This window comes from Pempheris klunzingeri, chromosome 15, assembly GCF_042242105.1.
Source record: "Pempheris klunzingeri isolate RE-2024b chromosome 15, fPemKlu1.hap1, whole genome shotgun sequence".
NCBI classification, from domain to species: Eukaryota; Metazoa; Chordata; class Actinopteri; order Acropomatiformes; family Pempheridae; genus Pempheris; species Pempheris klunzingeri.
In genome coordinates this window covers 2,435,694-2,454,347 of record NC_092026.1, presented here as the reverse complement: position 1 = coordinate 2,454,347, position 18,654 = coordinate 2,435,694, and the positions used below count along the sequence as shown (strand labels likewise).

The 18,654-nt window shown below is 43.8% G+C and overlaps 1 protein-coding gene across 1 annotated transcript; it reads left to right on the top strand.

Annotated features, from left to right (window-relative positions):
* Window positions 1-4,687: 4,687 nt before the first annotated feature.
* On the top strand, window positions 4,688-16,323 carry marchf11 (membrane-associated ring finger (C3HC4) 11). The gene is made up of 4 exons (XM_070845745.1): window positions 4,688-5,041; window positions 9,692-9,847; window positions 14,062-14,254; window positions 16,001-16,323. The coding sequence occupies exons 1-4, from the start codon at window positions 4,688-4,690 to the stop codon at window positions 16,321-16,323; spliced, it is 1,026 nt and encodes a 341-aa protein (XP_070701846.1).
* Window positions 16,324-18,654: the final 2,331 nt, after the last annotated feature.

Genomic DNA, 18,654 nt, shown 5'->3' with positions numbered 1-18,654 from the left:
GGATTTTCCCACTGTGCCTTTGCTTCTACTAAAGAGAGGGGTTTGGGCTTCATCATCTTCATCACTGTAGTTCTTCTCAGGTACGTCAGATTTATCGATGACTCTGGGCCTCGTGCAGATGATGTCATGGAAAGCTGATCGGGCTTCAGCAGGATGCTGACCCACCACACTGCCTCTGTAATGAGCTCAGTTACTCCATTTGTTTGTGGTCCTCCACTTTATCTTTGGCAGGCTCTCCACTTCCTTTTGCAGGCTGGGAGAGTGTTTGCGGCGCGATGGTTTCAGGGGTTTAGGGCACTCTGCCCGTACAGCACGCCACTGTTTGACAGAGTCCACAGGAAAAGCAGGGAGGGGGAAGGGCCGTGCAGACAGGCCGACGGCGAGAAGGAGACTAATTGATCAGGACGACTTGGGAAGAGAAACAGGGCAGATGGCTGAGAGGCATTAGCGCTGTGGAAGTCCTGGGAGGAGGTGATTCTTTTAACGAGAATGATGGTTTGACCGCTGCTGACCGTCTTAGCTGGTTATTCAGTTAATTTTGGTGCCTTCAAACCCACTCCAGTTCATATTCTTCATGTTTGGTTATTAGATTTCAAATCTAATTAGATAAGCTTAGAGACTAGATTTTCACAATGCTTGGCTGTAATACAGCAGCAGATCCTTTCAGTTCAGATGTGTTGAAGCTTCTCCAGGGGAGGTACAGTTTCAGCTGAGGGCCTGATTGGACCATTTTGTAATTAGATCACAGCCGGTCTTAGTCCTGATTGACTCCCTTCTCTGTTTCCTGGAGTTGCTCCAAAACTTCCTGTAAAAAAAATTATTTTTAGCCACGCTAGCGGGTCGGCTCCTGGACGGGACTGTGGCCCCAACTGAAATATCTAAATGGCTTTTGGGAGGATTGCCATGAAATTTAGTGCAGACATTTAAGGTCAAAGATCTGACTTGTGCCTGACTCCTCTACTCGCCTGTAAAACCAATGACATCCCCATCAGCCTGTTTTTTTTTTAAATATTTGGGTTGCCAGGTTGTGAAATAGCTCTGTACTTGGTGTCTACCCTCCTCCATCATGACGTATTGACCTTTTCAGCTCCGACAGTCTGACCTCCGTGTTGACCTCCACAATCTGGATCACAGGGCGTTTATTTAACAGCTTATTAATATTTATAACTGCAGCGTGATGGATTTTTACTGACAAGGGCTGCAACAATCGCTATGTCATGATCTTTATTCTTTTCTCTGTGGCCAATTTAGTCAATCAGATGTCAGAAAAGGAGAAAAATGTCTGTGCTGCAGGGTGTTTAGATTACTCTTCTGTTTACTGTCATAAATGACAAAGAAAAGCATGAAATACGAATAAACTGAGAAGCTGGAATGAACAATAATTGGAACATTTCCTTGATAAATTGATAAAGGATTAAAATAGGTGCGTTATTGATTCATCAACTAATCATTGCAGCTCGATTACTGACTTTTAATAACATTTAATAACAGACTTTTATGAAAAAGTGAGACAATCTATGACCTTTTTATTAAGGAAAAGATTTTTAACAGACAACATGTTATCAAAGCAGGTGCTATTTGCATAATAATAGTCAGTGTGACTATTTGAAATGAGATATTTTTATATTTGTATCTGACTTATTAATTAAACCAGAACCATGATCGTTTCCTAAACTTAACTAAGTAGCTCTGGTGCCTAAACGTTACCAAACTGCTACTGATAAAAGAAAACTGAAATGTCTACGTTAACTAAGTCTACACACAAATTAATTATTTTGGCAGAGCGAGAAATGTCTGAAATTCCTGTGAATAAACTATTCAGCCACCTCACCCACAGCCACCTATGTATATGTAGAGCCAAATAAGATCCATCTGGTTATTTGCACGTGGTTCCAAGTGGACACTCCCTGTTATTAATCATCTATTAACCAGTGGTAAAGTGCAGTTAGTGTTCAAACCCCTGATAAAGGGTAGTTTTGGTGAAGTTGTCACTGACCACAGTTGATCTAACGTCCTTTTATAAGAAGAGTAAAACCTGAACATCCGTCTCTTAAATAGCAGACGGAGCCACGCTAACAGCCAGAAGGTGAAATCCAAAAGTAAATTCACAGACGGTCCATCTCAGCCCCCACCCCTCTTAAACCAAACGTGTTTAGAAGCAGTTCGCCCGGCCCTCCCTGCTCTCAGCACGATCCCGGTCTCCCTCCAAGCCCTGGGGACCTGGTATTGATCGGTGCCTCGTAGGTAGTGATTGGACATGAGTGGATAATTTCCTTTGCTGCATTAGAGTCCATTACTGGCCCGCTCCCCGGAAAGCGATAGACATCCTCAAAAAAAAAAACAAAAGGGTAGATTCTTCTTGGAAAAGCAGTCTGGTCTGGCAAATGATTCGCCAGCCGAGGCTCCTCGCACTTTATTATCAGGTCCATATGGAGGCTGATGGGATGCTGGGCAACGGCACAGAAGGTCATAGCAATCTGTGGCCTTTAGCGAGAACAGTAGACGGCTCTGAGGGTGTGGAAGGCTTTCTAAAGTCCCCCCATCTACGAGCAGTTTATTAACTATGTTTATACCACTAATGTGTTTCTAAGCAGATGTTAGTGTGTGGGGGGGGGGGGTGTCGTATGTGAAAACACTTGTAATTGTTGGCTGCTGTATTAACAGATAACGAATCTCAATATAGTTAAACAGTTCTAATAACATAAGCTGTAATTGCTGAGCAATATTGTGCCTTAAACACTGTATAGGGTGTGATGTATTCTGTATACTGCCTTTTACAGAAGAGTATTTGAGGATACCTAAGGATGCTGTGTGTGTCCAGCAGATGGAGAAAAACTGTGATCCAATTGGAATAAAAAGATAATTTTACATAGTTTTCCTTTTTAGACTGGCCCCAATCTACATTCACGTCCTTCACTTACACCCCCGAGTCCCAGCTGAGGTTTAGCATGTACCTTTCTTCCCTCAGACAAACATCTGGACTGTTTGGGGGCTGAACGTCCTTCCCAGGGAACCTCGGGAGGGTTCGCAATGCCGGGCAAATCATTACTCATTCACGCAGTCCAGGGATTTTAAACTGGCAACCTTCCCGTCATGAGATCCCCTCTTTCACATCCTCTTTGATTGCTCTTATGGATCTGATAATGTGGCAACGTTCTCTTTATTCCCTGTGTGTGAAACATTTAAAATCAGCTCTGCTTTCCTTACCTGTGATTAGAAGCAGCCCACGTTCTTTTTAAAACTCTACACAGGTGTGTGTTGCTTCTTAAACCCCCTGAAGAACACCTGCAAAACTACATTTAGAAAACCACTGATTTAAGCCTCATTTTGTTGTGCTGCTCTTCAGAGACGTTGCTGCTGCTAAGAAGCACTTCTCCATCGGTGTTTTAAAGGGTGGTCCTTTAATCCAAGTACCATGCTGCTGTTATATAGCTGCCAGCCTCCCTTAGTGGGTAGTGGGAGGAGAAGGAGTCCAAATCTAGCTGGTCTGGGTCACAGTTAGTCTGATTGAGATCCATCTGACCATCTCACGGACCCTTAAAGCTCCTCAGAACAATCTCTAATCTCTAAAATATTTCTCTTACCCTATCAACCCTTAAAAGAAACCCTGAGACCACCCTCCAAAACCCCCATGATCCCTCAGCAAGACCAAGAACATAAACTACTGGTGGAAGCTACCAATAAGAGCTAGTACAGTTGTTTTTTCCTATTAAATGAATTACATAAAAGTGGATTTTATCAAACAGTGTTTAGTTGTAGACTCACTGAGCCCCTTAGTGGAATCACAGAGCTCCATTATTCATAATCTTTGGTGCCTCTTTTAAATGCTCAGAGGTTTAAAGCTCCACCTTTTAATAACTCTGGCGTTTGTAACCCAGCAGGTGACCTCTTTAACAGGGGGAGGGTGCTGCAGGTCATCACATCTCACCACATAAAGTCTTGTGAGCAGCAGGCGGACCGGACTGCTGCTGCTGCTGCTGCTGCCTCCTCTCCAGCATGATGCAGCTCATCCTGTGCAGAGGTAGTGTCTGCATGGGGCTCCACTGTTACCTCCTCCATCATATTAATGGGATAATAATGTGATTGATTGGCCTTCTCCCCGGGGGAAATGGTCTTTTCTGCTTCCTGACAGTGGAAGACTCATCAGAGAAGTTGCAGCTGACTTGGGAAGGATTCTTGCTCAAGAGCCCCTCAGCAGGGTGGACAGGCGGCCACATCAGGGGGCTTTCAACCCGGGTGGTCCCCGTTTGCAGGACGGTCTTCTTGAACCCCGCCGCTGCTGTGCAGCCCTCAGCTCCCTCGGTGGGGACTAAAGAGGCGGAGGAGGAGGAGGAAGGGAAGAGGAAGAGGGGGGAAACCGGCTCTTCAGGACGGCTGAGTCCCGCTGCGATGCATGGAGGCTGCCTGGAAGTGCTCCCCGGGTCTCCGGAACGCATGAGGCGGTTCCAGCCGACCGACGGGCCGCAGCACCGGTGGGATCCGGCCGCTGATCCGCAGCTCCACCGATCATAGGCTCGGCTCCAGGAGCAGAGCACGGCTCGGTTCGGCTTCCACAGAGCGGAGGCATATCCTCCGACAGAGCCGTGATCTGGGATCTGCATCACAGCCCTGCGCCGCAGCGGTGGTGGATACTGTGCACACTGTTGGGAGGCATCTATGCAATTTTATTTCGATTTTTCATTTTATTATGAGCACAGAGGAGGGAGAGGCGGGTTCACCTTGTGGGGAGGCGAGGGGAGGCACCACCATCACCCACCGCCACACCTGGGATGAAGGCGAGCCGCACGCCGCCCAAGGACGTCCGCACCCCGACGACGAGGACGAGGCAGAGCAGGGAGAGGAGGAAGAGAAGGAGGAAGGCTGCAGGGAGGGCCGGAGCTGCGGGGATGCATGTGGGGGGAACGACGCGGGGGATTTTTCCGGTGAGGATGGGGCAGTCGGCGGAAGATCATGCAAGGCGCAGGCGATGCACTCAAACTGCAGCAGCGAGACCTGCATCCCCACTCCCAGCTGTCGGATCTGCTTCCAAGGCGCAGAGCAGGTAAATGTGGCACTGACATGATTCCGGCGTGTCCCGGGTTCATCACATTACCCCCCCCCCCCCCTCTGCTCTGTGACTGGTCAAAGTTGATTTAGACTGAATGAAGGTGAGAGCTCGGTCCCCGCAGCGCTGCTCCCTGATTGGCTGACAGCAGCAGCTCATCTAATTAGGATGAGGTTTAACCTGCTGAGTGGAGGCTCTGCAGACTGGCCTGACTGGACGGGTTCCAGCAGAACCAGAATATGTTAAAGAGTGTAAAAACATCCATGATGGTTCAGAGGAAAGTTGCATCTGAGCAGCACAGGACCTTCAGCTGCTGCAGTGACTTCAGCACAGCAGCGGTGTTAAAAGTGAGCCTGGGGGGCCTTTAGGGGCCCTCAGAAGGCCCCCAGCATGATGAGGAATATCTTCATTGTGCTGTTAAACAGCAGAGTTACTAATAAATACATTCTCTCTGCTCCATTTCAGCCTGACAGCCGGTTCATTTGACAAACAAAACACATGAGATGCTTCTAAAACACCATGTAAAGCATTCAGCATTAAACGGCTGCTGACAGCGATGTGGTGTGATGGTATGGGTAATGTAACACTCTGAATGGGCCGAGCTTTCACTTTTAACACTTGAAGTATATATTTGCGATATTACTTTTATGTTTTTTTACTTAAAAAGTAACATAAGACTTTATCTTGAAAGAGTATTTTTACTTTTACATAAAGGACCTAAATCCTTCTCCACTTCACCATCGGTTCCAAATGATGTCGTTCCTAAAAACTAAAATCAGTAATGTGTCATGAAGAGCTTGCAGGAGCTTGTGCACATGGGGAGGTTTAGTCTACTGAGTGGGCTGTGACTGCCTGAGAGTTTCTCATTTCTATGTTTTATTTATTAATTTAGTCTAATGCTCTTATCTCTGTGTCAAGTGCTGTCACTCCTCCTGCACTTAATATAAGATTCACAGAAGGCAGAGCGGAGCGAGAGGCTAAACGCAGCCGAAACTGAAATAAACCACAGAAATGATTGCAGTTAATGTTTTAGGTATGTTGTCATATACGGTCCTTATTTTGCTGATGACCATTTAGAACCTCTGAAGGACCCCTGGAGGTCCCCAAACCGCCCTTTTGTAACCACTGACTTGGCATATACAATAACTACTTGTAAAAACAAATCTATCTATAAAATAAGACCTGATTTTAAGTATAATAGTGAAGAACACAGTCGTGGTCCACAGCTGAGATCAGACTTCAGCACCGAGGACAGCTCCAGCAGCTCTGTTCTCCACTGTGGCTCTAAAGTTAACGGGCTCAGAGGCTCCTGCTGCGTTCAGTAAACAGATTTTAAAACTCACAAACACACACAGTGTGGCTCTAACAAACAGACATCATCATCATCATGACTAAGTCCACTCTGTTCAGCTGTCTCTGATTTGTCAGGTGTGTTCCAGGTAACTCAGGCTGTTCAGATAACAACCAGCTACAGTCTGTTAACGAAAAAACATACAATGTCATTTTAGTTTGGTTTTTTTTCCTTTTCTATGACTGTGAAAAAACTGAAATGAAGGCTGAAGGTGATTCAGCTACAGCAAACTATACATATTATACATAAGCAGGTTTCATGTTGTTACCATGAGTTTAGCTCAGGGGGGACGTAGTATTTATTATTATATTATATTATATATATTATATTATTACCTCAGCTGACTAGTCTTATAGATCTCTGTGCAGCCAGTAACACATTAACAGGTTAAACCATGTTGCACTGCTTTCTAAGGGCTCAAACTCTGAAGCATTTAGCACTGCTGGTAACACTGAGTGCAGCTTTAATGCTTTTACCAGCTGATATGACCACACGGATCAGAGCAGCAGCAGGTTTCAGCTCTAATCTGCATCCAAACAACACTTCTTTGATATATTAGTGCACAAAAACATGAGTAAGCAGTGAAGTGAATGAGTCAGTATCGTAGAGCAGGTTTGTTTAAAGCACAGATAGCTGGAAAAAAATCCATTTAATTCAAACACAAACTCAGACTTAAACATTTAGATCATCACAAACTGGGAGACCAGAACCAGAATAATGGTTAGAAAGCACATAGTTTGACCCTGACAGAGTCATTCAGAGTCATTCTACAGACCACTAAGGTAAAATCTGCTGTACGATCAATACACAATGAAACAATCCGTCATATCAGAGGTGGAAGACAATGACTGAATCACAGCCTATATAGTAAACCTCATCCCCAGGCGATGCATCAGTCCAACTGTCTGCACGTCTTCCCTCGAGGTGGACGGACAGACGTGGACCTGCAGGGACAAACGGACGCTCTGTCCACCCCTCTGTCTTTGAAATCGGACACTCTGCAGGCCTGTTTGGGTTGTGACAGCGAGCCTCGATGAGGGACGAGTCATCCTCGCCAGAGCTTAAGGGGAAGAGAGGAGTCGGGGCAGTAAATGTCTAAGTGAATATCCTGTCTTGTGAACGTGGGCTATCGCCTATTAGCAGAACTAATCTAATAGCTCTGCCTCCGGGTCCAGACTGATATTTGATTTTCATACAAGGCTGCGGGCTGGGCAGGCTCACCAGTTATCAGGAAGATTGCTAAACAGAAATTTGACACTTTAAATATTCACGTCTGTGCAGATCGAGTGAGAATGAGACGTTATCCAACACCAGAAAGGCCAACTTCCCCTTAGAAACTGCTGCTTGATTCACAAAACTGTGCACGGAAATTACTGGAGCTGAACTTTCATTCTTAAATTTGGAAAAAGCAGCTGACAAAAGTATCTCGACTCCACTCAAGGTCCCCTTGTGCACTCTTTCTGCAGCCTACAGCAGATGGAGTGTGCTCAGTCATAAACTGAGCTCTGTGGTCTGTGTTTGCTTTGAATTTCTGCTTAAATAGTTTGTTCAAACATGGATGAAGGATCCTAAAAAAAAAAAAAAACTGTGTTCCCCAACTATACCTTCCTGGAGCTTTCAACCGCACAGTCATCCTCACTAGATAGAGTTTGCAGTGCAGTTGGGAGCTCCTGAAAAAGCTAATAAGTGGATCTTAATTCAAGATTATGTCAATTATTACAATCCTAACTCAAGGTCTACTTACTAGTTTGTTTGGGAGCTTTCAGCAGCATTGCAAACTCTCTGTGCTGTTGAACACTGAGACATGGTTGAAAGCTCTAGGAAAAAAAAATCTTGAAAGTTGACCTTGATTAGAGAATGTCATGCCAATTATCAAAGTATTTGAGCTCTTATCTTAACTCAAGGTCTTCTTACTGTCTATTTTGCACCTTTCAACTGTGTGGCATGCACTTCATCATCAATCATTACAATTCTTACACTAAATAATCTCCACTCAAGGTCCACTTATTCATTTTTTCGGGCGCTAATTGACAAAACAATCTCATTTCAAAGTCTGTTTTTACTTACTTCTGCTGTTGACGACCGGGAGATACAGTAGAAAGCTCCGGAACAAGCAAGTAAAGGCCCCTTGAGTCTTATTAGTTATTACAGGCTTTATCCACTGTAGACTTTAACGTCCAAGAATGAGAATTAGAGTTAATGTGTTGACGCTACGGCTCCGATCCTTTGGTGCATGTGGCCTCTGTCATGAAGAAACACGTGGTTAGATTTTAGCCTCCAGCTGAAGCCTTGTTGACCTTCTTGTTGACTGCAGAGTCCTTTTGGCCTTTAGAGCGCTGAAGTAAAATAAGCAAAATAAATGTTTTCATCAAATGTCCCCTTAGAGAACTCAGAAACATATTAAAATCGTCCTTGCTGTTGGTTTTAAATCCGTCACGGCTTCAGCATTCTGCCGACCCGCGTCCGTTCATTCAAGCAGAAGCCTCCGAGGTCCTTTTAAACCCACAAGGTTAATATGACATGATGAAAAACGAGCTCCCTGACCACTGACCTTAATATACTATTAATATGCCACTCACAGCCCTGCCGGCAGGTCAGAGCTACAGTAATGGCTGCTTGGAGAATTCCTCCAGGAATAAAAAAACATCAGAACAAATAGATACGGCTGTAATGATTAATGTCACGCTGCATCCCGCCGTTAATATCCGCAAGTGTTGTAGCTTTGAGAAACGATCATTGATCTGGGCGATGCTGGTAAAGCCCTCTGGTGAGCAAGCCGAGTACTCTCTTTGATGTACGAGCTGCTGGGAGAGAAGACCAAACTTAGGCCTGAAAACAAGGCTTTCTAGATGATGGGAAAGTTGACACATAGACCTTGAAAGTGGGTTTAAGATTAATAACGGGGAGACGGTTCTAATATCGACCCGAAAGCAGCCTGTTTCTCTCTATTCCTGAAAAGATTCGGAGGTTTAATCTGTCACTGGTACCACAGGGAGAGGTCAAAATTACAGAGAAGTCAGACGTGATGGGAATAATAAGTAGCCTGGTATAAGACGTCTACTGACCTCTGATGATGGTTTTCAAGCCCTCCCAGGTGGAATGTGCCTCCTGCTCTGTCCTCCATCATGAGCAGGCGATAGAGTGAGTTTAGGAAGGCAGTGATCTCAGCAGCTGGCCAAGGACTCATGTGATTTACTGCCTGATTGTAGTTCTTCTTGTTATTTTCTTCTCTCCAGTGTGTTCTGCACAGTGTTGCCCTCCCCATTATTTGACCTGTGCCCTCTCTCTGGTCTCAGGGCGACCTGCTGAACCCGTGCCGGTGTGATGGCTCGGTGCGTTACACCCACCAGCACTGCCTGCTGAAGTGGATCAGCGAGCGAGGCTGCTGGACCTGCGAGCTCTGCTGCTACCGCTTCCACGTCATCGCCATCAACATGAAGCGACCGTGGCAGGTACAACTGTGTAGAAGGGCTGCTTTGGCCTGCAGCGTCACGGGGTGGTTCCTTATTTTCCTGTGGAAACACACACCTACTTACCTTTTTATAAGCAAAATATGGGACAGATGATCAATATCTTTACATTTACTTCACAACAAAAGTATTAAACAAAAGAGATGTTGAATTGCAGCTCTTATATAAAACAGTAGTTAATAAGAAAATAAATTGAATAGACTGGAGGGAAAGAAAAAGGTTTTTAAAAACATTACAAACTACAGTCAGGGAATACAAGACTATTATATAAGAGTTGGATTCATTGTTGGTTAAGTCCTGAATGGATATTGAATATTTTATGCAAGCAGCTTACTTGAACTGACAAAGAGCGAGTAAGGTGCTTCCTGAGTTGGGTTGAGTCAAACTACTTGGTTAAGGTTCAGGGAAGATGTTGACTGTGGTTAAAAGAAGTCTGATGGAGGAGCTCCAGTATGTGTCTGAACTACAGCCTGCTGTCTCACTTCTAGTCATATCATCCCACTCCACCGTGGCCCACTTTGATGTGATGCCACCTCAACAAAAATGTTGTTTTCTTTCTGCAGCTCTCTATAAACTCTTGAAACCTCTGAGCGTGAAGGGAAAACATTTTGATGAGATTTAAAGTGCACTGGGCCTGTTTTAATGCTCATCTGCACACAACAATGGTCTGATTTATCAACACTGAGGTCAAATGTAGTTGGACACACTTTGTATGTAGATGAAGATCTAAATGACCAAACTGAGAAATCATGAATATCTATAAAAAAAATGAGTGATCTTTTCAGATCTGTAGTTTAAATGCCTGATGAGCAACGTGACACCAAGCTGCAGCCATTACATTCTTTATGGGTTGTTCACTGCTTCGTGCAGTCGTAAAGCTTTTGAGGTTATCGTTTTCTCCCACCAAGCATGCTGTCTAAATGATCAGGGAGGCATTAACAAGAGGTTGTTTTTATAATCTCTGAAGTATCGACCCACCCGGTTGGTTTATGCTCAGAAATATTCACAGCTTCTCTGGTGGAGGAAAACAGCCACAGAGCTGAACTGGTAAAAGCAGTTTTACTGGCAAACAGACAAGAAATAAAGCCACCTGCATCTGTCAGAGAGCCTCCTGCAAAGAATGCTTTATCTCAAAACCCAAATGGAGAAGCGCACCTGCTCTATAATCATGTGAATTTGTCTTATTCTCCATTCTTGAATACATACCTGTTAACTGCAGCTTATTATTATTGTTTTGGAATGACTCCTCGCCCGTAAAACGTAGAAATAAGTGGACAAATCCATCCTATGTGCACATTCTGACCTTTACAGTGCGATATAAGTCTCAAACCTGTCCATTAAGGCTTCAACCACAGTGATAAAGCAGAACTGAGCTGTGCATCAGTGATAAACAGAGTAGATCACTAGTGAACAAACATCTTAGTCATCCTATAAACTATGCACACACATAAGCCGAGTCTCATTAAATCTTAAAATACAACAGATCTGAAAGATAAATGGAACAGGAGGGTGAAATAAACCCCCAATAAAGTCTTTAAATATTAATCTGAGCAGACTGACGAACATACATTTCCATTTAGAGTTTCAATTTAATCCAAGGAGCCGACTGAGTTGTTACCCCGTAGAGTGACTCCACTGGTACATCAGTGGAAACGTTAAAGGGCTTTTAAGGTTTAAAGAGGAAGGAAAAGTAAAGTGTTATCCACTCTTTTTAAATTTCAAGCTTACTAGTCGGTGTTAGAAGCACTCAGCATGTGAGAACAGTTGTATAAAGTCTTCTGTGACCTTTGTAAAGTCTGAGGAAAATAAAGTTTACCTTTCAGTGGGCTTGTTAGACAACACATTTCTACTCGTGCTAGCAGCATGGCTGTAGTGATGCACACAGTTATTTTGTTCTATATTGTATATTTTTAAGCTATAGGGGTTTAATCTTTGTAACATTTTTACAAAACCCACGAAAAGGAGCTATTTTTTCCTCCTAAATGACGTCATCTTTGTGGTACAAGCCCTTCACCAGGCCAGGGGCATGATGGGATGACCACCACTGTGGATCTTCATGAGCCGCTTAACCCAGAACCTGGAGGCTGGAAACTTTGTCAGTGTTTGCGTCAGGCGAGCAATTATTATTGGACTGAATCTGTGCTATTTTCAGTCCAGTATCTGGTTCTTATAACATGTCAATGCTTCAGCCTCATTATCATATTAATGACCTGCAGAAAACAGAAACGATGAAGGCTGTTTCAGCTGTTTTAGCTTGAGACAAACACTGACTGTAAACCTGTGAGTGTTTCTGTCTCCTCTTCAGGTCTCTGCTGTCACTTTGGAGCTTCAGGATTCCTTCAGTCCTCATTTCCTTCAAAGCTGAACAGCTAGAGACTCTTGGGGCTTAAAATATCAGCATTCTGGATCGATTCTTTCTCTGAAGAACATTCAGGCCTTTGCGGATCTGTTCGCTCCAGATGGGACTTGAGTCACTGGCAGGCTGAACAAACACACAGCTGAGGCTCTGAGAGCTCTGCTTTCTTTCCTCTCAGCCTGCCTAAAGTCTTTTCCTCTGAAACAAGCTCTGTGCAGCTTCACAATCATCCACTCAGCATCAACAATTTTCTGTTTCCATGTTGTTTTCATCAAGTTTTCATTCTGTTTCTGTGTCTCACCACCTCCACTCTCTTGTTTCCTATTTCCTCTTGATATCGATTTGGCTCTGGCACACAGGTTTGCTCTTCCCTCGACTCTTTCCACCTCCTTTCAGCCTCTTTTACATTTTCCATGGCCTGTTTCCACTTCAGCTCGACCTCCTTCATCTCCCTTTTAAAGATTTTGTCGTGCTTGTAGGAGGTTCCCAGGGCAGCGTGGAACTGTCTGGTCATTAATTTTGTGTTCCTGCATCCTCTTCTGGTTGAGATGGTTTTCCAGCCAGATGAGGGTCCCCACAGCCAGGCACCGGCTCTTTCAGCTGTGAGGAAACATTTTTCAGTAGTTGTAGTTTGTTTTTCTAGTTGGCATATAAACCCAAACTGTTTTAGATATCTGCACCTTCAGCCCAAAACAATGCTGATTGTAGATGATGGTGCTTGAGCTCACACTATATGAGAGAAAATCATCCTCACATGCAGTAAAGATCTTCGCTGCCTTGCGAGGTGACTTAGCTTGTATATACACTCCTCACTAAAAGTCAGGGATATTCAGCTTTCAGGTGAAGTTTCAGGATGAACCTAAAATGCATTCTAACCTTTCCAGGTGAACTTAATGTGACCTTCTCTAAACCTTTGAATGCACATGTCCAACTGTTCAGTGTTTCAGTACTTTCTGCACCAGCTGCTGTTCTCTAACAAGAAGCTTAACAGCAACATTCACAACAGGTTTGATCCATGAATCCACCAATACATTTCCTGCTTCAGTTAGAATTGGTATTTAAACAGTCCTCCTCATCCTGCTGTTCACATTCTGACATCATGAGACCAAGACGACACCTAACAGTTGATCAGCAGCACCTCAACACTGGAGGCTTCAAACAGGAAGTCCTCAGACGGAGGTGTTCACTGAGCTTAGAGGGTCACAGAGTGTCATCAGGAGGTTGGAACAGTGATACAGAGACTGGAAGAGTCACAGAAAGGAGAGGAGTGGACGTCCTTTGGCCACATCCCAATTTATTGAGACACTGAAAAATTTTTTGTTGTGGTATACCTACCACTGTTGGTAGATTTTCTTTCAATAAATTGTTTAAGATGAAGAAACTACCAGTGCATGCTTCTACTTAAATGCCCTACTTTCATGATATAATATCACTGTAGCATTCCTAACTTTTTGTGAGTAGTGTATATATGACTGCATCATCTGCGTAAAGATAACATCTGGCCTAACATTATCAAGTTATGTAGGTTGTAAATGTAAAGTAAAAGTTGTTGTTTCACGTAGCGAAGGGGATTTTGAAAACGTTAACAGGCAGATAGCAGAAGGGAGGAGAAGGCTGACTGGAAGAGTCGACCAACGGCAGGTTTCACACCCACAGCTCACATCCTGAGAGTCAGACTAACTGTGATGAGCTTCGCACTCCACTATATATAAGGGAAGGGGACAGCAGTCTTGCTCTAACAAAGTAGTTCACCTGCTCTTCAGGTGGCAAATCAGAAAATGCCTTCCTGAGTACTTTTTGAGACGGTCACATGGGTTCTCTCTCTCCTCTCTGTGCACAGTGGCAGTCCATCACCATCACCCTGGTGGAGAAGGTGCAGATCATAGCAGTGTTCCTGGGCTCTCTCTTCCTGGTGGCCAGCATCTCCTGGCTGCTGTGGTCCGCCCTCAGCCCGCAGGCTGTCTGGCAGCGCCGCGACGTCCTCTTCCAGATCTGCTACGGCATGTACGGCTTCATGGACCTGGTCTGCGTAGGTGAGCTGTCACCAGCAGAATGTAAAGCACGCCAAACCACAGCTACTCTATATTTTCATGTTTGCTCATGGAGCCAGTTGGTACTTTGGGTCCATTTTATTGTTTGGCAGCTAAACAAGCTAAACATATAACAAGACCTTACTGTTACTACCTTCTTAAAGGTCCAGTAAAGGTAAAACAATGAATGATTCAAAAGTACAAGAGTATAAACGAGATCCTCAGGATTAAAAGGTAAAAAACAATGTTAAAGGATCAGAGAAGTGAAAAGTACATTAAAATCATGTGAATCGCACTCAGATATTGTCAGTAGTAAGAGTCACTAGTCAGACTAAATAGACTAAAGTAGAAGTAACTAACTGGTAATAATGACACTAATATCAATTACAAAAATAATGAGTACATGTATATGGTGTAAAATAGATCAATAAATAACAATTTAACACAATAAGATTAACCTGACATGTTGATTTCTTACCATCAACATCTGATTTCCAAGTTACGAGTGAACCTAAAGAAAAAGTAGAGTGATGATTCCAAATCCAATAGAGATGTGAAAACACTATTAAAACTAAAACGGACGTGTTAATGTGACCCACTTCCCTCTTTGTGACATCTTGGTTTTATCTAAAAAAAAAAAAAAAAAGATGATTTCCTTTACCCCCCTCTGTTTAGGTTACATAAGGCAGAATCTATAGCGCAGATGGAGCGTAGCTTTAGTTCAGGCGGAGCACTCCAGTCGCAGCTGGCCTCAGTCTGCTTCATTAGTGATTCACCGTGTTTCACAGGCTGCTGGACTCTAGCAGCTGACTGATGATGATATCCAGTCACACAGGAGTGCTGACACTTCTCACTAACTACACTGAGTTACACTGTGACCTACGACCTTTCTGTAGCCTATATTTGAACTGTGCAACATTAAATGTGCTGATTTATATCTGTTGATTCTCAGGAGAGTTCTGGTAGTGTCTTTTTCTGTGTTTTCCAAGTGGATATATTGACATTTGTTTGCAGAGATAATATTACCAGAAAATGTGCTTCTGAGTCTAAAAATACTGTCTGTGCTCTGTTATGTCTGTGTGTTCGGAGTTATTTTTTTTTCTCCCAGAAAAAGAAGTGCAATCTTTGGCGGACGTTGTGCCAAGCCGGCACTAAAACCTTAATTCCTCCTGGAGCTGTGTCACAGCTGCTCCTGCTCTCTTTTTGAGGGGGCGATTTCTTTCCCAGCAAAATCTTTGTTGCACTTCAAATTCTTTGATGGCTTCTTCAAAGCGCGGAGCCTTCTGTGCCAAATCTAACTGAATATCAATGAAAGCCTAAATATTTATTCAAACCCAGTTTCAAAAGCACATTAATATGTTTACTAGTTGTTGTTTTTTTTACATCTTTCTGTTTTAACTATTCACAAATCTGAGGTTTCAAAGACTGAATGGGATCTTTAGTACCTAGGAAGCAGCCGGCAAATGCTTTTCCCTTTATGTTTCCTCTGAACCTGTCCACCAGAGGCAGGGCGCAGCCTTAAAAGTCACGCTGTCTGTCTCCGCTGTCACTCATGAAACCTGCTTGGAATTATTTAAAGGTGTTCTTGGAAATGGGAGAAATTGTAAACTGGAGTGAAGGAAGACAAACCCTGAATACCTGATTCAGAATATTTCCTAGAGCTTGACAATGATTGTTTGATACCAAACATGAGGCTGTAAGAGAGGATCAACATTTTCTCTAATTAGCCCGTTTCTGTCCTCATAACAGGCTTGATTGTCCACGAGGGGGCAGCGGTGTACAACGTCTTTATGCGCTGGCGGGCCGTCAACCTCCACTGGGACGTTCAGAGCTACGATAAGGCAAAGGACATGGAGGAGACGAGCACTGGCCATTCCTCGCTCGCCCCAAGGACGCTTTGGTTGCCTCTGGCTACCTTCGGGCCCAACGGCGCCTTACACCCCACCCAGCTGGGGGCGCGGCCATGGACCTGCCTCTGTTTGGCCCCCTTCTGTCCTGGCTTGGTGCCCCGAAACAACCTCAGCCAGGACAGTGACTCAGGAGAGGTTGTGATTCGTGTCACATCAGTGTAACGGCAGGCGGTATTTATGCAGGAACAAAACATCTGAAGGTTTACACTTGGTGGTAACAGTCTGTTTATTCCACTATCTGATTGGGTTTCTGTTACTAAATGATTTCCTGATGAGTTTGTCTGCACTGGGGCCGGTCCTCAACATATTCTTGAAAGTTAATTGAACTCACATGTGGTGGTGTTGCCTTTTTAATTTTTTTATTCTCAACATGGACAGACATGAACCACACTCCACCTTTTCTTTTTCCAGACCACAGTGCAGCATTCATGTCGTGTGGGACAGATCGTAGCCATGTTTTACTCCTTGAGAGCATTCACATCATCACATGTCTCATCAAGGTTTAGGATTACCCGGCTGTGTGCAAGTTAATAAGTACTGTGCATGGTCAATATGGCATTATATCCATTACCCCGAACAATGGACTCTCTCTTTTTTTTTTAGGAGCTTCTGTATAATTTAGTGCCAGGTCATGTGGAAGTTTCCCAGTTGTAATCATATTAGAGATTGGCAATGAAGAAGTTGTCACATGACATGAACGCAGCATTATGGCTGATGTATAGTCAGGCGGAAATATCTTAAAAATGTCTTCAAATATTCTGGTAACGCTTTATTTTACAGTTCCTAGAGGGAGCTGTAATTTGGGAAAATGGAGACCATGTTCTTCTGTTTCCTTCACAATATAAATAATGAATGAAAACTGATCTGGGTTCAGTTATTTAAAGGAAATTTGTCTTGAAATCAACAACCCATTTCTAACTCTATCAACTCCCTGCCTCTGAACTTGGTCTCTGTTCTCCTTGTCATTTCTGGGTGGCTGCATAACGGAGAGAAATCTTCTGTTCTTGGGTGCTTACAGGTGTACAGGTGTATCTGTATCAACTTAACCTGGGCTTTTTTCTAAGTGTGTTCAAACCCAGTGCAAGGTGAGTTTTTGTGGCTTAGTACGATTGCACATTTTCTCGATGCAGCACAAATCAAATGGAGGCAAAGGCTTGGCATTGATGCCAGTAGGTCTGGTGTGGTGATGCCGGCTGGAGAAACGATGGACCAAAGCTTGGGGATCTCATTGTCTGACATAGCGAGCGACCTAAGTACACCTGTGAGAAATACAACAACAGAAATGGTATCCAGCAAGTCAAAAACTGATGTAACTGCACAGGTTGCAGGTAGATTTACAGAATAACTCTTAAACTGGCTTGTGATTTATGTGGAAAAACAAATAAGGTAACTGTTCCCCTCAAGCTAATATCTGTACTTAGCCTCCTTTGGTTGTTTTTGGCCAATAAAGACAGAAACCCTCCTCTGTTTAGTGTGAACACACCTTCAGGCTCAGCTGTCTCTGTCAGTTTTAGCCCAACTGGTGCTTAGGCTGAGCTTAACATGCCAACACTTAACCACTATGCTACATTCGGCACATGAGCATGGTTACAGTTAGCATTTAAACATGCTGCTGCTCAACGTCCTAATGTTTCTCGTACCGTTGAGCGTGTTAGCATGCTAACATTGGGCTGTTCGGAGTTCAGAACTGTACTGAGCGAGTTTGTACAGCTTTGAGTTTAAAGCGGGATCTTTCTAAAACTGTTGAATTATCTTTATCACTGTGTTTTCTTGGGATAAACCTACTTTGTTTTGTACAAATAAATCGTAATCTTGCTTTTTAGAAAACCAGATCCTTCCCAGCAAGCATTTGATGAATGGGGAAGAAGGATTCAGAGGTGTAGAGCGATTGCAAATGAGCACAAAAATATAAAACCTGATGTCAAAGATGTTGAGGTTTTAGTCTCCCACAACGATACGTGCAGCAAATATGGATGTTTTTTGAGTGTAATTTTAACTTGATCCTCAGATGATTTGTGCCGGTATAAATACAGCTGTTGAAAATTGTGATTTTGGTCTTTCTGTATGCCCTTCTGTTGAGCTTCCAGGAGCCTTGTGGTATTTGGGTTTTGGGGTTTCGGGGTGGAGGATGGGTTTTGGGGCTCTGTTCTCGGCCTCATTGGGGTCCTTTAATTTTTTTGGTGCCTTAGGAGGCTGGGTGATGACGTCCCAATGCGCAGCACAAAAATGACTTGAATGTGATTTTTGCTGTTGGCTGTATTTCTATTTCTTTTGAATGTAATATGGATGTAATGTATAAAGAATATTTATATACACAGAGAGCGGTGTGCGTTTTTTTCCTGATGAAAAATTGAATTCAAGTGCATCTTACAAAGCTGTGACTGCCAGGCAAGATGGCGAGTTAGCTCCTTTCTGACCCCGACACAAAGCCGCCCACCTCTGAGCCTGCTTCTGTTCGCGGCTTCTTCCCGTTAAAGGGGAGTATTTCCTAAT

Coding starts and splice junctions, on each gene's coding strand:
- marchf11 (XM_070845745.1), top strand. CDS start 4,688: ATGAGCACAGAGGAGGGAGAGGCGGGTTCACCTTGTGGGGAGGCGAGG. Junction 9,848..14,061: donor ACATGAAGCGACCGTGGCAG/GTACAACTGTGT, acceptor CTCTGTGCACAG/TGGCAGTCCATCACCATCAC. Junction 14,255..16,000: donor CATGGACCTGGTCTGCGTAG/GTGAGCTGTCAC, acceptor TCCTCATAACAG/GCTTGATTGTCCACGAGGGG.